This window comes from Phalangium opilio, unplaced genomic scaffold (assembly GCF_054372755.1).
Source record: "Phalangium opilio isolate 3A_F unplaced genomic scaffold, DU_Popi_V2 ptg000062l_1, whole genome shotgun sequence".
NCBI classification, from domain to species: domain Eukaryota; kingdom Metazoa; phylum Arthropoda; class Arachnida; order Opiliones; family Phalangiidae; genus Phalangium; species Phalangium opilio.
Genome location: NW_028324179.1, coordinates 621,187 through 638,081, shown reverse-complemented (window position 1 = coordinate 638,081; position 16,895 = coordinate 621,187). Strand labels below are relative to the sequence as shown.

General features: G+C 38.6%; 3 protein-coding genes across 3 annotated transcripts; 2 read left to right on the top strand and 1 right to left on the bottom strand.

The window, feature by feature from the left end:
* Positions 1 to 155: 155 nt before the first annotated feature.
* On the bottom strand, positions 156 to 573 carry LOC149663425 (uncharacterized). The gene is made up of 2 exons (XM_089842161.1): positions 446 to 573; positions 156 to 388 (listed from the first exon to the last, which is right to left on the bottom strand). The coding sequence occupies exons 1-2, from the start codon at positions 540 to 542 to the stop codon at positions 156 to 158; spliced, it is 330 nt and encodes a 109-aa protein (XP_089698287.1). The 5' UTR covers positions 543 to 573.
* An 8,203-nt stretch (positions 574 to 8,776) lies between these two features.
* On the top strand, positions 8,777 to 10,657 carry LOC149663424 (uncharacterized). The gene is made up of 2 exons (XM_089842216.1): positions 8,777 to 9,749; positions 9,827 to 10,657. The coding sequence occupies exons 1-2, from the start codon at positions 9,643 to 9,645 to the stop codon at positions 10,503 to 10,505; spliced, it is 786 nt and encodes a 261-aa protein (XP_089698342.1). The 5' UTR covers positions 8,777 to 9,642; the 3' UTR covers positions 10,506 to 10,657.
* A 4,145-nt stretch (positions 10,658 to 14,802) lies between these two features.
* On the top strand, positions 14,803 to 16,140 carry LOC149663423 (uncharacterized protein F54H12.2-like). The gene has a single exon (XM_089842197.1). The coding sequence runs from the start codon at positions 14,803 to 14,805 to the stop codon at positions 16,138 to 16,140; it is 1,338 nt and encodes a 445-aa protein (XP_089698323.1).
* The last annotated feature ends 755 nt before the right edge of the window (positions 16,141 to 16,895 follow it).

Below are 16,895 nucleotides of genomic sequence, written 5' to 3'. Positions count from 1 at the left end.
TGTGATGTCGAGTGGTTCGCCCTGCTTCGAAAATAATTTTAAGTTTCTTTCAAATAGAGTAGATACAACTTGCAAAAGAACTCGCAGCTTTCAGGCTCTCTAACGGAGCCGCAAGATTTCACGAGTCTTCCAAAATCGACGTAATGAATGTTGAATTAATGCGGTATAACACTCTCAATGGGTTGTTGGAGGTTAACGCTATAAACGTCTTCGTTTTGAGAGTCAGTTGGCGAAACTTGGGAGAAGATTGATTCGTCCTGATCACAGTTGCGAAATTTGCCAAATCTTAGGTCAAGTTCGTCCACTAAATTTTTTTTATAACCGACACGCATTCCTTTGAAAAATAAGCAAGCAATGGCTTCAGCCCCATAAACATTGAAAAAATCACCTAGAAATAAAAATAAAATTAAAAGACTAAAATTTACTCCCAATTTTGAATACTCACGCAGAGTAAAAGTTGGAATTAAATGTTGTCCTTCTATAGCTTCCTCCGGTGTTAATTTTATGTTGTTGAGGCAATTGGTCAAATGAAGTTGAAACATGGTGTGGATGTTCAACAAGTTGTTTCTAATGTGATTCTTGAACAACATAATCGAACATTTGTACAAAGCAAAACGTACAATTGCTTTCTCAGCCAAGAATTTTCCGGTATATGAGTAAGAACTAACGAGATTGAGTTTGGATTTCGAAGAAACAACGAGTTCCAATCGAGCAATGTTAGAGTAACTTCGGCCTAAACTAAGCATCAAATTCCATAAGACCCGGATGCAAGTTAGTAATTTACGTGCGTTAAATTTCGCCAAATTGGCTGGCGTTCGGCTGCTTATGAATTCGGTCGCGAAATTGATCAAGAATGTACTAATCTCGGGTTTGGCGAAAAGGGTGGGCTTGTTTAAATGTATAAATTTGGCAAAATTCATGTACATTCTTGCCATAGTTACGCAAACTTGATTTTCTTCAAACGATTCGTCAAACAAATAATAATAATTACCAAATCCTTTCAGAGCCCCAGTGGCGAAAAACAGAATGGGATAACAACCTAAAGCTTTTCCAAGTCCTTGAAAACTGAAAGGTTTCGCCAGGGGCGCTGCAGTCGAACGCGTAGTGCACCAAACTTTCCAAGACCAAACCTTCGTTAACCGGTAAATTATTAGTTATAAAATATTCAACATTCTGCGACTGTCCCGCACACATAAAATCGAAACAAAACATCGTGCGACGAGAAACTACACCACCCTGAGATAAACGACGGTTAAAATTCGAGAAAATACATCTCCAAACCGATGGAAGTCCGATAAAGAGATGACTCAGGGAGCACAAATCCAAAGGAGAGTCAAAGTTAGAAGGGGGAAGGTACTCTATAACGGCCGGGCACCATGGTTCTCACGCGCACCTACCTCGCGCACACGTGATCCTTTGAGAGGGAAATTCAAAAAGGGTATACCCGAAAATACGGTTAGAGAGAAAGAGAGAGGGGGAACTAGCACGCACGCGGCACGAGTATCCGGAGTATCGCCGAAAAACTTAAGCCTCGGCCAAACAAACTTCTCTGATTTTTTTCTCTCTCGCTTGCGCCGATTGCGCATGTGCGCCACGCTCCTAGAGAGCCAGTGGCACTGGTAACGTTTTTGAAAGGGGGGCTGACGGAGAATTTGGTCTCTCCGGCTCTCCTCTATTTTTGTGCTCACTGGATGACTAGAAGACTCGTTCCAGAGTAATCTGCGTTATTGCGGCTCTGATTCTTGCGAGCGAAAGTTGCTGTATTACGAGTTTTACGACATTCTTCTAGAGAAGAGTGTAAACACTCTTTAACTAAAGTTCTTAGGCTTTCAAAATTAATGAAATCGTCCTCCTCTTGCCCGTAAAAGCACAAGTAGAAATTGAAGTCCGCCGCCTCAAACAGTCTAGCGCTCCATACATTTTCTTGCGAAGCTAACATTCGGCTACCTTTTACGAATTTCGACGTTTTAATTTTTTCAAACGATAATTTCAGGTGCATGTCCACATTCTTGGATGGCAATAAAATGGACCAGCTGTTACTAATAATAACAATGGCATCAATCAAGGGAACGTGGTCAAACTCCTTGCAGCGTGAGGCTTCCATTCTGCCAACAGGTTTCTAGCTGCAACAGAATAACCTTAAAGACAGGTGTTGGCTAGAAGACGGCAAACTGATCCCCAACGAGAAAACCTAACCAAACCTAGCCTATGCTATGCTATGAGTAACACCACCATTATTACTATGCAGGCTCAGTTTGGCGTCGCATCCAACAACACCTTGGTGTAGACAAATGTAAAAGTGAAAAATAGTTTTGAGATAACTTTAACATTATTGAAATTAATAATACTTTTATTTTAAATCGATATATATGAAGCATTTTTTTTCAATATATCAAACATTTTTTTTTTTTCAAAATATCAAACTTTTTTTTAAAAACAAACATTTTTTTCAAAATATCAAACTTTTTTTCAAAATATCAAGCCTTTTTTAAGAAACATTTTTTTCTAAATATGACGCACTTTTTAAATTTATTTTCTTATTAAAATAAAAAAAAATAAATTTAAAGTGTGTCTAAATATGAATTTTTTTCCAATATGAAACTGGTTTTAAATTTCCTTTCTTATTAAATGTAACCTTGTTTTTAAATATGAAACTTTTTTTAAATATGAAAAGAGTTTTTAAATTTCACTTCTTACTCATTACGAAATCGGAAGAGTCCAAAAAATAGTGTTTAGAGACCTCTTTTACATCACCGTGATTAATACGTAATACTTGGCTTTAAATATTGCCTTTTATTTACTCATTCTCATTGAGATGTTTGATAAATCACTTTCAATATTATAAAAAATCTGCGAGCCCTCGCTCTCAGATTTAGAAATAAAAACTCCAGCTTTCAGGCTCTCTAACGGAGCCGCAAGATTTCACGAGTCTTCCAAAATCGACGTAATGAATGTTGAATTAATACGGTATAACACTCTCAATGGGTTGTTGGAGGTTAACGCTATTTTGAAATGGGACTATAAAAACTATATCCTTACATTACAACTCCGTCCATTTTACTTTAGTCTTTCTGACTTAAAAAAATATACCGCTCGCGCATGCGCTTGGGGCATATGAAGAAAAACCTTATTTCCCAGCATGCAATGTAGTACTAGCTTTGACCGTTGAAAATTTTGAAGGGTTTTATTTCATGGTCTATTATAAGAAGAAAATGTATGCTTCGCCTCTTGCAAATAAACAAGTAGTAATTTTTTATCCAATTGGGAAAATATTTTATTATCTTAAATTGTTTTTTTATTTCATTTTTCTTCAAAATAAACTTGAAATGCCGTCACCGTCCACCAATACATCCTCTAGGGACGGTCTAGAGTCCTCGGTTGGTTGTTGGAATCTTGGTCTCCTTTGACTCCTAGACCGTCTTAGGGGTGGCGGCTGAGTTGGTGGTGGTGCCATTGATGATACGGTGACTGCGAATTCCTGAGGTTGGGGAGATGCAACAGGAACTCCGGATGGGGACGGTGTTGTTACATCCATCGATTCCGCGAAAATGTTTAGAAACATCTCCCCCCGCTCTCGGTTCTCAGTGGAGGTTCTCGGATCCCATAGCTGCACCTAACGGCACGCACATACTTATTTATTACATTTTCATTATCTTTATTTATAAATCAAAGTTTCTTATATTACTCACCTCCATCACCCCACCGCAATTGCAGAATTTTTCCTTCAGTTTCCTTACATTCGGGAAGTATGGGAGATGTACCTCCACGACACCCCTTCCCTCCCTGCATACCATTTCATTAAAGTACATGTTGTGCATGACTTGTATGGTGTTAACCATTTCCTTGAAGGTGAAATTTAACTCGGACGCTTGGCCACGAGTAAATTAAAATGCTTTCGTCTACGTACTACCGTTTCTAGTCATTTTGCGCTTACCATTTTATTACACAAAGTTCCGTATTTAAATACAAATATCGACGGCTTGTATAATGTGATAAGAAGTTATTAAGGATTAAATTAAATAAAAACTTTACGAAGGATGTTAAGTTTTGATGAGTGTATTGAAAGTTCTGCAACTTTCGTTGTCTTTATTGTATTATTTTTGTCATATTTATAACAAAATTAACAGGTGTTAATTGAAAGAATGAAATTTTCCGAGCGTACGACGAGCGTTGAATTTCTGTTTTGTTATTTTTCTTATTTCCCATCTTAAGCCGAATTAATAATAAACTCGGTTTGGCAAAATTAAAAATCGTGTTAAGAAAACTTACGTAAATCGACGCGCTAATTTCCTAGAGTTATACGAAAGTGGCAACATAAATTTTCCGCTAAAGCCGTACTCTTTTTTACGACTTTCGTATTATTCCAAAATAATAAAATACCGACTTTAGTACGTTTTCTACAAGTTTTTTAATGAAATTTTAACAAAACACCTTTATCGATTTAAAAATTATAACGGCGATAAATTTCATTCTCCCATTAAAATAAACGGATGAAAAATTTTAAAACCGTAATTTCCCGAAACGGCAAGTTTTTTTTTCTATTTTAATCTTTTAAAGATTCGAAAAACTTTTCGAGTTCGTTTTCCAAGTCAAAATGAATTTGAAAAATTCCCTCCTCGGTTTTCTCGATATAAACGCCGTATTCTTCGACGAGGTTATTATTTTGCAAATACATCCTTTCCAGGGAGAAAAGAGCCAAATTGAGGACCGACGTCAATCTTGCAGAATGTGGCAGCAGTTTGCCAAACTAACCCGAAATAGGAACGAAACATTCTGCCGGACTCGCGATGCAAAAAAAGATTCAGACCAATGAACCAACTGGCAGAATGACACGAATATGGTCAAAAACCAGTCATTTTAAATTTGTAAATGACCTTTAACCATATTATATGGTCAATAGTAATTGAAAGTTCAACAGTAATTAGTTTAATACTTAAAATTAAAATATAATTTTTTTGGGACGGGGTTAAAATTAAGTTGGCAATTTCGTACAGAGTCAAGACTCGTTCCTCCAATTGGGATAACACTCCGATTCGCCTAATAAGTAAGTGAAAATCAACTATTCTCCTTAAATCTTCCCGACTAAACCCTCGAAGGTAATTTTTTAAAATTTTTAAGCTTTCGCTAACGAAGCGGTTGTTCAAATACAAATCTTGATGCTCGAGAGCTATAAAAATTTATTTTGAATAAGGCGGAGAAACTAGGCTTCGCGACGCGCTAATCAAAGGCACGACTATGAAAGTTTTTTTGCGCTTGGTATTGAGAAACGCGAAAAAATAGTTGTTTTCGTGATATTTTTCATCCAAGTAATCCCCGAAACTGATTTTAGAATTATCGTAACCGTTCTCTAAATAACTTTTAACTAAGCGAATGGCCCAAGAAAGCTGCCGCATACCGTTGAAGTTGCGCGGATGCCATTCTAACAATCGCGAAGCGAATTCGTGGGCCGTTAACAAAACGCGACTAGTATGGAGATTTAAAGCCGTTTCGCGAGCGCCGTGTTCGTCCCGTTGCTTCGTAAAATATTTAACGGAGTCATTGAGGTGTTTATATAAGAAGTCGCAAACGTACTTGGAGTCGTTTGGTACATCCTCGATGTTCGCGCAACAATTTATCAACGATTCTAAATCTACGTAATTATCGCTAAAGTTTCTAGGCAAATAACTCGATAGACTTTGTTCGAAATCGAGATCGAAAAACGTGGCGTCACTCGGGTCTAAAGGCGATATTTGAGTAAATATAGACTTGTTCCAGGTAATGGCGGAAATTGTTGTACTTGAGCCCTAGTTCGTTAATCAACCATCGCGGATAATTTATACAATAACCGGAGAAGAAGAAGCAAGCGATGGCTTCGCCGGCTTAAACGTTGCAAAAATCCCCTAAAACGTAAAAAAAATTTCTCTTACTTATTTTAAAAATTATCGAGTCAAAAACAGTTAACACTCACTTATGGAAAAGGTAAAAATTGAGTGTTCCGTTTCGATAACGTCCGATTCGTTTAAAATTATTCTCCGAAGGCAATTATCCCGATGTTTATTTATGAGTGCGTGTACGTTTAACAAGTTGTTCTGCGCGTGAGTTCTGAAGAGATGACTACGGATTTTGAAAAGGCCTTTCGCTGGCGGCTCATTATCTGTTGCCGATTTTTTTCTTTTTTCTACAATATAATATATATGCCAAGATCATAGACTTGATCTTATAAACTGATTATACTATGTACTCACCGACTGGACGGTTTTCTTAGTAACTTGTATTTCACAGCTAGTTTTCGAACTATCATTGATTATTGTAACCGAACCATTAAAACTAATATTTTGGCCCTGTGAGGTTTTCCCCCCGACAATACCACAAGTGCATAAATTCGTGCAATCTTTATCGTTTTTTATGCACGGGTACCTGTTAGACTGGCAAACTGACCGGCAAACGCAAAAATCAGCCCATGGCTCTACGTTTTCTAGTGTGGAATTTGACATTTTCACTACTGAACAGAGTTCTACGCTTTTCCAAAGTGAACTGAGTAAAGTGAAAAATTTCAGCTACAGTCCACACCACCGTGCCAATGAAACGTGTAGCTTGGCGGGGTAAAGGCGCCTTATGACCAAAACCGAAGGGCCGTTCACTCGTAATCGGTACACGACGTACTTTAAACGAGCTTTACTGTATAGCGTACTAAAATGGTTACACATAACTCGTAAGAGGTTTAAGGTGAATCTGAGTGTTTAGCTCCTTGTTGAAACTTGCCATAAAATTCTTCCAATAAAACCTTCACTCACCAATTACGGGAAAAATAAAATCAACCCACGGATTAACCCTTTTAGACCACCAACCTCTAGAAATACATTCGAAACGTTTCACTCCCCACCTTTTTTCTCTTCTTTATTCAAGAACCCCTGCTGCTTGTAAGAGCGTCATATCGCATTCAGAAGTCAAACTAACTATTGCGATAAAAGTAGGGAGCCCCCAAACCAAACCCGGGCTTTTAAAATAAAATGAACTTGAAAATTTCAAACCAAAACTTGTAAGCCGCAATTGGCTTTATTATTGTATAGTGTTTGTATATGCAATTCTTTCCTACATGTCCTATAACACATTTCAATATTTGGTTGCGATTCTGCTCCCTCTCATATTTCAATTACCATGTCAACGTTAAACTCCTACACATATTACGTTACTAACACGATTCAATACATTAAAATATGACCAAGTTCTTTGTTTTCCCGTTAAATAGTCGCGACGACGTTTTGGATGTCAGTCGCGTTGAGGGATTTGGAAGCGTCAATGATTCCAGTATGTGTGAAAGCTTTCCGTATATAGTGATATCATGGAAATTTGTTTGAAGAGACCAAAGAATTACAGATTTTCAGGACCTAAAACCACGAGGTTTCAGTTGCTGAAAATGAGTATTTCTTCGTCTCTTGTCAGCACGCACAAAGCTACGAATGTTTACTTGGAGGGCTAGCAATTGGTAGGCTTTCTCGAAAAGACAAGAAACCGGAGTCTGATAGCCCAAAATCTTCAACTGATATAGCCACATCCGATTCTTCTAGACGCGACTCATTTATTGACGAGATATTGCGGTCTTCACTCGATGCTATATTTAGAGATGTATCTACCGCTTTCACCTGAACTTTTCGATACCTTTTTTTACGAGAGCGCACTTTAGACGGATGTGGTTTGGAATTCCTACCCATTTTCAAATCAAATCGAAGCGATTTAAATATTCAAAATTATCAAGAAAACTAAGGATAATTGCACGTCCGATATGTAGGTCAGAAACAGAAACTCTAAATACTGGCTTCCAAAAAAAGCTTTCAAAGCTTCCAAAAATAAAATTCTGGGTAGGGGGGTGAGAAAAACACATAAAAACGATAGGACAGTGAGAAAGTCGGGGTCGGACATTATTTCAAACTTTATTCAAAATCCATACTATCGTTTTTACTCGTGCGGGGGAGAATCCCCCCCTCGCACGAGTATTGCTCCCGGTTTTTCAAGGTCTCTCTCGCATGGCTTTGGCAATGCATGGCGACAGGAATACCATGTGTTCGGGGCTTTTCATCCCCGTCACTCCGATTTGGATATTTTTTAAAGTAAACACTTATTTGGTGACTCCACCAGAACGAACTCTAGTTGAATCCACAAAAAAGGATAAATAGACTCCGCCTCCTCCTAAGCCCGAGATGGTGCCTTAGTTTAAGGAGGTGGCGCGCGGTGCTTTAGGCATGGTGCAGGTGGATAGCTTAAGTCTTTAGAAGGAGTTGTCTGCTGCGAGTTCTGCTGTTTATATTTATAAGACTCTCTCACAACTGGAGGTATCAGCCAGGCTGGGAAATAAGCATAATTTTTAAACTAGTCATTGGGACCAGTGACCCCCCTAATGTCCTAAATAATAAACTGGTCTCAGGACTGGTCCCAGCCTTTGTTCTCCTATAGATTTGCAATTAATAAACTGGTCCCCAGGACCAGTAACCCCCACTTTTTGAATTAAAAAACTAGTCCTAGCAATTAATAAACTGGTCCCCAGGACCAGTAACCCCCACTTTTTGAATTTAAAAACTAGTCCTAGCAATTAATAAACTGGTTTTGGACCAGAGGAAGTGTGCTATTTCCCAGGTTTATATTTATTAGACTCTCTAACAACTGGAGGTATGGCGTCTAGTAAAGGAATTTTTATCTAATGCTCTCTTTTTTAGCCCCTATTGTTTCACTTTTTATTATCTTACATATCCCGCACGAGTGTCCTTTCTGCTGGGGCAGCTTGTTAGTGGTTTCTCAGCTCTTTTGGTATAATTTCTGATTTCAGGAAACTTTTCAACCACTCGGTCGCTCCGTTGTTTACACGCGCGAAACGCCCCTCATTTCCTATTGTATTGGTTTTTGAAAACTGCTCGAATCTTCCCTAAGTCTTACTTTCTCCATAAATAGCTTCTGTTTCTGGAATCAACCGGGCCAATCTTCGGAAAAGTCTATCTTTACTAGTAATATCTAGACCGTCGATAACATCCTAGAAAAAATGTTGTTTTATATATATCAACGGCTCTAGATATAAGTAGGGGAAATATGCCGTTCCCAGTGCAGGTACAGTGGAAGGCAGGGAGGATTGAGGATTGAGGATATGAGGATTGAGGATTGCAAGATGGCGGGTGAGAAAACGTATGCCTTTTTGATTGACTCACCCCTCTCTCAGACCTACAAGTGGGCGTTTTTTGATTGACTCAGCCCTCTCATCCCCGCACCTGCAAGGGGTGTTTTTGACAGGTCAATGAAGCGTGTTCGATTCTCGGATGTAGAAGTACATACATTGGAGTATGAAGATAGGGTGAATTTTGATTTAAGAAATAAACAGTATTTTAATATGTTAATTAGATTAAAATTTGAACCATTAATTTCGCCCGTATTAATCAAATGGTTAAGGGGGTATGAAACTCCAGATGACGTTGGGGGAAAATAAAGAATCCCCGTAAAAACCCAGCTCTACCGATTATTCTAGATCATTCTAGATCATTCTAGAAAAATTAAAATTCCCCGTAAAACCCAAGTTAACGTTGTTAAAGGCCATGACGTAAAATGTACAGTCAAAGTTGTAGATTGTTCGAGAATAATCTTCCCGAAAAAACCCACCATTAATGTACAGTCAAAGCTAGGATGATGATCATATTAAATGGTATAAATAGCCAGGACCCCAAGTTAAACCACCATCACAATCTCACTCAAGCTCGACGAGGAAGGAAGGACCATCCAACAAGTACAATGTAAGTATAGTTTTTGTGTACTTATTATTTTTAAAGTTATAGTTTGGAGGTAAAACTTAGTTTTTTCCATTCGACAGAATGTCTGCCGTAGTGCTATTTCCCCTATCAGATGAGAAAGTAATTGAGGTTACCCCGAAGTTAGACGTACGACTAGGGTTCAAAGACAGTTCTACGGGACTCATACTTCACCAGTCCGATTTCCACGAGCTATACGCCAGGAAGGATGAAATATTCAAGTTCTTCGAAACCGACGACGCCCCGGAAACGTCATGGTTCTTTACCGGTTCTGAAACGAAGCGTGTGGAGTTGCGAACATATCGAGACCGTAAGATTATAGACATCAGGGAACTATACCCTGGAACAGGTGCTATGTACGGCAAGTTCTTCCCGACAAAGAAGGGATTCGCCGTTGGACACTACCTTGCCAAGACGTTAATGGATACGTATAAAGACGTAGTCACATTTCTTAACGAGGCGAGTCGAGTACGTGTGTTATTAAAAAATTGTATTGTAGAACAATTGAAATCAAACATCCGTAAATGTTGTTACGGATGTAGTATTGATCACCCCTCTCAAACTCAACACGATTGTTTGAATGGGTGGGAAATGCGTGTTTCAATGAACTTTGACACCGCGATAAGTAATCTTGATTATGTTGAAATTTATAAGATATTTACCCTAAGCACTTTTTTAAGTGACGAATTTTGTAAGTCTATGATTGGTCAAATCGTATGTAATGCCAAAGAATATTTGTGAATAAAAAACAACTTGATTCTTAAAAAGTGATTCATTCCTTAAAATGGACTTCAGCTTACAACACCCATTTAACGGTCTCATAGCCGGGGCGACACAATCGGGAAAATCATACTTTGTAGCTAACCTTATAAAGTATAGAGATATATGTATATCACCCCCTCCAGATAGTATAATATGGTGTTACACTGAATATCAACCGAAATTATTTAATTCGGTATTAGATCACACGCCTTCTGTAGAATTTCACGAAGGTATATTAAATGTGAATATATTAGACCCCAATATCAAGAATTTTGTTATACTTGATGATTTACTTTGTGAAATATCTAATAACAAGGATGTAACTAATTTGTTCATACGGGGATCGCACCATAAAAACACCTCTGTTTTTATTTTGATGCAAAATTTATATTACCAAGGGAAGGAAATTAGAACATTAAATTTAAACGCCCACTACTTGATAATATTCAAATCTCCTCGAGATAAATCGGCTATATTTCATTTAGCCAAACAGATTTGTCCCACCAATAGTAAATACGTTATCGACGCGTTCCATCAGGCAATTGCTAGAGATTTTGGGTATTTATGGGTTGATTTAAAGCCAACGACGTCAGATGATCATAGACTACGGACGGGACTCATACCGGGCGAAGAAGCCGCAGTCTATATTCCAAAATGAAAAGAGTGCATACGCATCAACATTTCTTAAAGTATCTGACTACTTGTAATGCGTGTCAGAGAAAATACGCTATCAAACACGCTAGTAATGACTCTATCAAGGCCATAGTGGAATGTTGTATAAATGTCCTACGCGGTAACGTGAAGTTATCAGATGACCAGAAGAAACGATTGAAGAAGCACTGTCTAATGTTACGGAAGTTATCTAAACAAAGCACCGTAGCAAAACGAAAAAAGATCCTTATTCAAAAAGGTGGTTTTTTACCTCTCTTGTTAGCACCCCTTTTATCACTTGTTAGCACTGCTGCTGGTGCAGCTATAAGTAGAGCAATTAAAAATGGCTAGAAAGATGATTTTGGTACCTGAAGAGGTTTACCGCCGATTAAACTCACAACCAAAAGTTGAACATAGTGAAAATTTGGATACGAAGACTATTTTGGTAGACAACAAATTGAACCAGACGCAAAAAGTTAACATGTACAATCATTTACTAACGAGTGCTATTAACAAAAGAAAAAAGAAGAAACCTGTTAAACAACAGAAAAAGAAAGATTGGTATTCTGAAATAGCCATGACAATACCAGATTCACACCTCAAACCAGCCATTGCCTTATACAAGTGGATTGATATGAACTCCAAGATTAATTGGTCTCCTAACGGGGAACTTATATACAGGGGACAACCAATCGTCGGGTCGAATATTATGGATATTTTACACGAATCAGTTAAAGGTTATAAAAGTAAACCGAAACACAATGTCGTTGGAATAAATCAGTTTTACGAAATGTTAATAAAAGAAAATGTACCAAAAACTATCGTGAGAATCAAATTCCCATTTGGAAACTCTACGAGTGTTGTACCAAATACCTATCTCGATGTGTCTAAAAGCGATTTACCGAGCATTGATTATTATCCCCCAACCCCAGATTCCCACTACGGTAATGGTCTCCGCACCTGGATAAACTTGAAATAAAGAATATATATCAATACCACGTTTCATTTCTTTCACAAATTACTTACACGTTACCATGGAAGGATGTAACGACCCTTCTCCCACAGGGCTTCTAGCCTCCCTGTCCGTTTCATTTTTAAATAATCCCAAAGTTATTACGGCGCTTTTGATATTATTTCTTATTATAATTATCGAGTTATCTGATTTCGCTTATTGGTATACTCAAAAAACCTTAAACTGCACGACTAATGGATAAACTAGAAGAAATATACTTCAATGAAAAAGATCCGGGGAGCTTCGGAGGTGTTCAAGGACTATATAGGGCTGCGAGGGAAAAGGGGATTAACGTTTCCTTAAATGATGTTATTGAGTTCCTACAACGTCAAGATACGTATACACTGCACAAACCCGCGAGGCACAACTTCAGAAGGAACAAGACTATTGTGTACGGTATAGATGAACAATGGCAACTTGATCTGGCAGACATGCAAAACATTAAGCGTCATAATGACGGATATAGATTTCTACTGTGCTGTATTGACGTATTCAGTAAATTTGCTTTCGCCGTCGCTATTAAAGACAAGAAAGGACCTACGATGGTTGCGGCGTTTAGATCCGTTTTAGAGTCTGGTAGAAAACCCAAGATTGTTCAGTCGGATCATGGGAATGAATTTCTAAATAAAGAACTGCAAAGTGAATTGAAACGTTTGGACATCAAGTTTTTCGCCACACACTCGGAAGTGAAATGCAGTATAGTTGAACGATTTAATCGAACCTTGAAGGAGCGAATGTACCGATATTTTACACAAAACGACACCTACAAATACATTGACGTATTACCCGACTTATTGGAATCGTATAATAACAACTACCACAAATCAATTAAATGCAAACCCACTGAAGTGACAGAGGAAAATTCGAAAGAAATCTGGTTAAATTTGTACGGAAAAGTAAACTTTTCGCCGCCAGTTTCATACCCCTTTGAAATTGATGATTTAGTTAGAATTAGCAAAAATAAAAGAACGTTTGAAAAAGGGTATTTGGCCAATTATACCGAAGAACTATTCAAAGTAACAGAACGAATCCCGAGAGATCCACCGGTATATAAACTGAAGGATTTGAACTCCGAGCTCATTTCCGGTGTGTTCTACAAAGAGGAAATACAGAGAGTTGGCAAGGACCTAGAAAACTGTAAATTTAAAATTGAAAAAGTATTACGAAAACGTAAAAAACCTGACGGTACTAAAGAACTCCTCGTACGGTGGAGAGGGTATAGTTCCGAATTTGATTCCTGGGTGCAAGAAATCGACGTAAAATGAGTTTCTACATCACACTACCCTCTGACTCGTCAACGCAATATTTCAAAGGAAATACTATAAGCAAGTTCAGAACGTATCTACCAGAACCTATAATTCTAGAGGGATCTCACGAGGTTGCTCTGGCTGAAATAAGCTATCCTAGAACTTGGAATAATGTAAAAAGGGAATGCGCAGTTCGCATTTGGGATAATTCGTTCGTAGGTGTTGCTTCGGATGCAATGGATGAATTCCCAGAAGAGGGATCTGGTTTTGGTGAAAGTGGACAGACAATTAACGGAGTGAATGAAAACCGGGGTATATCGATAATTATACCTCCCGGATATTACGGTTCTGTAGAGGAATTACTCGAAATATTGTCAGCCGACGACGATGCTGGTGCTACTGAAAAAATAAAATCTAGGGTTGAGTTTTCATACAACAAACCAAATCGACGGGTGATGGTTGAGTTAAAAGGGACGAACCAACTTTATATCCCAAGCGAAATTGCCATTATATTAGGGTTCACGAGGAATTCCAAAAAAGACTTCACTGTGGTCGCCTCTATGACGGCCCCATTCAGTTGTGATATGGATGCTGGAATGCACTCCTTATTCGTATACTCTGATATAATTCAGTCTCGATCGGTAGGAGACTCTGACGTCCCTCTCTTAAGAATTATAAGTATCAACGGGAAAGATGGTGACACGGTGGAAAAAGAGTTTGCTAAACCCCATTACATGCCCATAGCGAAAAACAACTTCCAAACAATTGAAATAAACATTATGAGTGAAATGGGTAAACCGGTTAAGTTCGAACGTGGGAAAGTTCACGTCACTCTGCATTTTAGGCCCAGAAGAACTTGGCACTTGTTATAAGAACTACGTTGAATTCAATCTCCGCCCCATTTATGACGTGATTGTCAAAGTGTAAGGATGTCTCCATATAATACGGGTCACGTTTCTGTTAAGGATTATGAGGACTATTATCTAAATCAAATTGGACATGGATCCATCCCAGTATATAGAGGTTTGGCCGTGCAACGTGGTTATGGCCTGGGGTCAATTATCTCCTCGGCGTTCAGATCGGCCATGCCATTACTTAAAAGGGGTGCCACGTTCCTAGGTCGAAAGTTTTTAAACACTGGCGCGAAAATTGCGACGGATTATACAAGCGGTGTACCCATTAAACAAGCATTGAGAACTAGGAGTAAAGAAGCGGGTAAGGAAACATTGAGAAGGGCCGCCGAAGAAGTGACCAAGCTAACTGGAAACGGACGTAAAAGGAAACGCAAAGTGTCACCCATCATCAGTTCTGTTCGAGCTAAGAAGAAGAGAAGGTCGTCATCTTTACACCCGGATATATTTTCATAATGTCGCTCGCACACCCAAACTCTATGAACAGCGTCAGCTCGGAACTAAATGTTTTTCACGTACCCTATACCCAAACTGGGATAGTAGGAAGTCAATGGGTGGAGTATAACTCTACCTCCAATGTGGATGAAAATCAGGCTATTATATTTCCCGTCACCGGGAACTCCGAGACATACATGGACTTGAAAAACACGCTCCTGCATTTACAAGTAAAAGTGGTTAAAGCGGATGGGTCTCTACCTAAAGCCGCTGTGTACGATGCGAATGGTGATATAACTACTCAGGCGGATAAAGTTGGACCCGAAAACCTATTACTCTCCAGTCTTTTTAGTGAACTACACGTATCGTTGAATGATAGATCAGTTACATCATGTCCTCAACAATACGCATACAAGAGCATGATTCAAACGCTATTGACATTTGGTGGTCCAGCGAAAAAGAGTTTTTTGACCGGGGCACTATTCTACAAAGATACGGCGGGACATTTTGACGACTTTTCCGAAAATGAAGGGTTTTTGAAACGGAGTGAATTCGCCCAAAATGGGGTTATAGACTTGATTGGCGTCGTACACGCCGATATATGTCAGCAAAATCGCTTTATCCCCAATCTGGTCGATGTGAATTTTAAATTTATCAAAAGTCCCAACGAATTCTGCTTACATGCGGATGGAAATAAAGCGAAAGTTATATTTACCCACGCTTCGTTATTCATAAGAAGAGTTAAACTAACCCCCGAGATTATGATATCACACGCCAAAACCCAGGAATTGGCTACGATGAAATACCCCATAACACGTACGGAATATAATACGTTTTCCATATCTCAAGGAAGTAAAATAGCAGTCAAAGACAATTTATTTAGCGGTCAACAACCGAATAAAGTTGTAATTGGATTTGTAGACCAGAACGCGTTTTTGGGTGATTATAAAATGTCGCCTTTTAATTTTAAAAATGAAGCGGTGACTCAAATCACCTTATCCGTTGATGGGGTTAGCGTACCCCATAAACCCTTAAGCCCCAACTTTAAGGATAACCTATGTATGAGATCGTACGCCAATCTCTTTCTTCAAACCGGACAATGGAATATCGACGAGGGTAATTTCATTGACCGTGACGAGTTCGCCAATGGTAATGCTCTTTTCGTATTCGACTTGACCCCCGACCTGAATGGTAGTTCGACTGAAAGTTTCAACTTTATAAAGAACGGTAGTGTCCGATTGGAGTTAATATTTGCCGAAGCGCTACCGGCTACAATTGCCGTCGTTTACTATTCTGAATTCCAATCTTTGATTGAAATTGACAAAAACCGAGCTGTTCTATTCGATCAAAGCTCATAATGGACTCCCAACAACTTGAGAGAATATTAAGGCGCGATCCATACGCTAAAAATCTGTTTAGGGGTATTTTTGCGGCGGATAAACTACCACTAACTGTTAAAACGTTTCCCTCTCTATACATTGTGAATACTGACACCTCAAAAGGGGGAGGAAAACATTGGACGGTTATATACATTTCGAGGAAAAAGAATACTGAATTCTTTGAAAGCTATGGAAATCCTCCGGATTTATTTAAATTTAATGATTTTGTAGAGCGAAACAGCCTAACTGTTACGTTTAATTCACGCCAACTACAGGGGGAATTAAGTCAAACTTGTGGCGGATATTGTGTCTATTTCTCGTTGTATAGATGTAGGGGAGTTAAAATGTTTGATATAATAAAACGATTTACTAAAAATAAAAATGTTAATGATCGTATGATTTCCGAATATATGTATAAGAATTACTCAATAAATTTGTCATAATTTTTCTCTTTATTTTGTATTTTTATGCCCGTGGGCTAGTGTCGTGATACCGTCATTCAAAATGTGACGCTTATCGTCACATGGGTTTAAACACAGTTTGGTTTGTTTTACAGTTTTTAAAATGTGCTTGTCACTGACAATCCTTATCATCTCCGCGGTGGTCAGCTCGCGGTTCAGCAAGCATTCGCGATAATGCGCGTGCCGGACACGTTTCTGCACGACGCGCTTGCACACGCCCTTGCACGTCTTTTTCTCTCCCTTGGCCGACAGGATACTGTACATTTTGGGTCT

Coding starts and splice junctions, on each gene's coding strand:
- LOC149663423 (XM_089842197.1), top strand. CDS start 14,803: ATGTCGCTCGCACACCCAAACTCTATGAACAGCGTCAGCTCGGAACTA.
- LOC149663425 (XM_089842161.1), bottom strand. CDS start 542: ATGTTTCAACTTCATTTGACCAATTGCCTCAACAACATAAAATTAACA. Junction 389..445: donor AATTCCAACTTTTACTCTGC/GTGAGTATTCAA, acceptor TTTTATTTCTAG/GTGATTTTTTCAATGTTTAT.
- LOC149663424 (XM_089842216.1), top strand. CDS start 9,643: ATGATGATCATATTAAATGGTATAAATAGCCAGGACCCCAAGTTAAAC. Junction 9,750..9,826: donor GACCATCCAACAAGTACAAT/GTAAGTATAGTT, acceptor TCCATTCGACAG/AATGTCTGCCGTAGTGCTAT.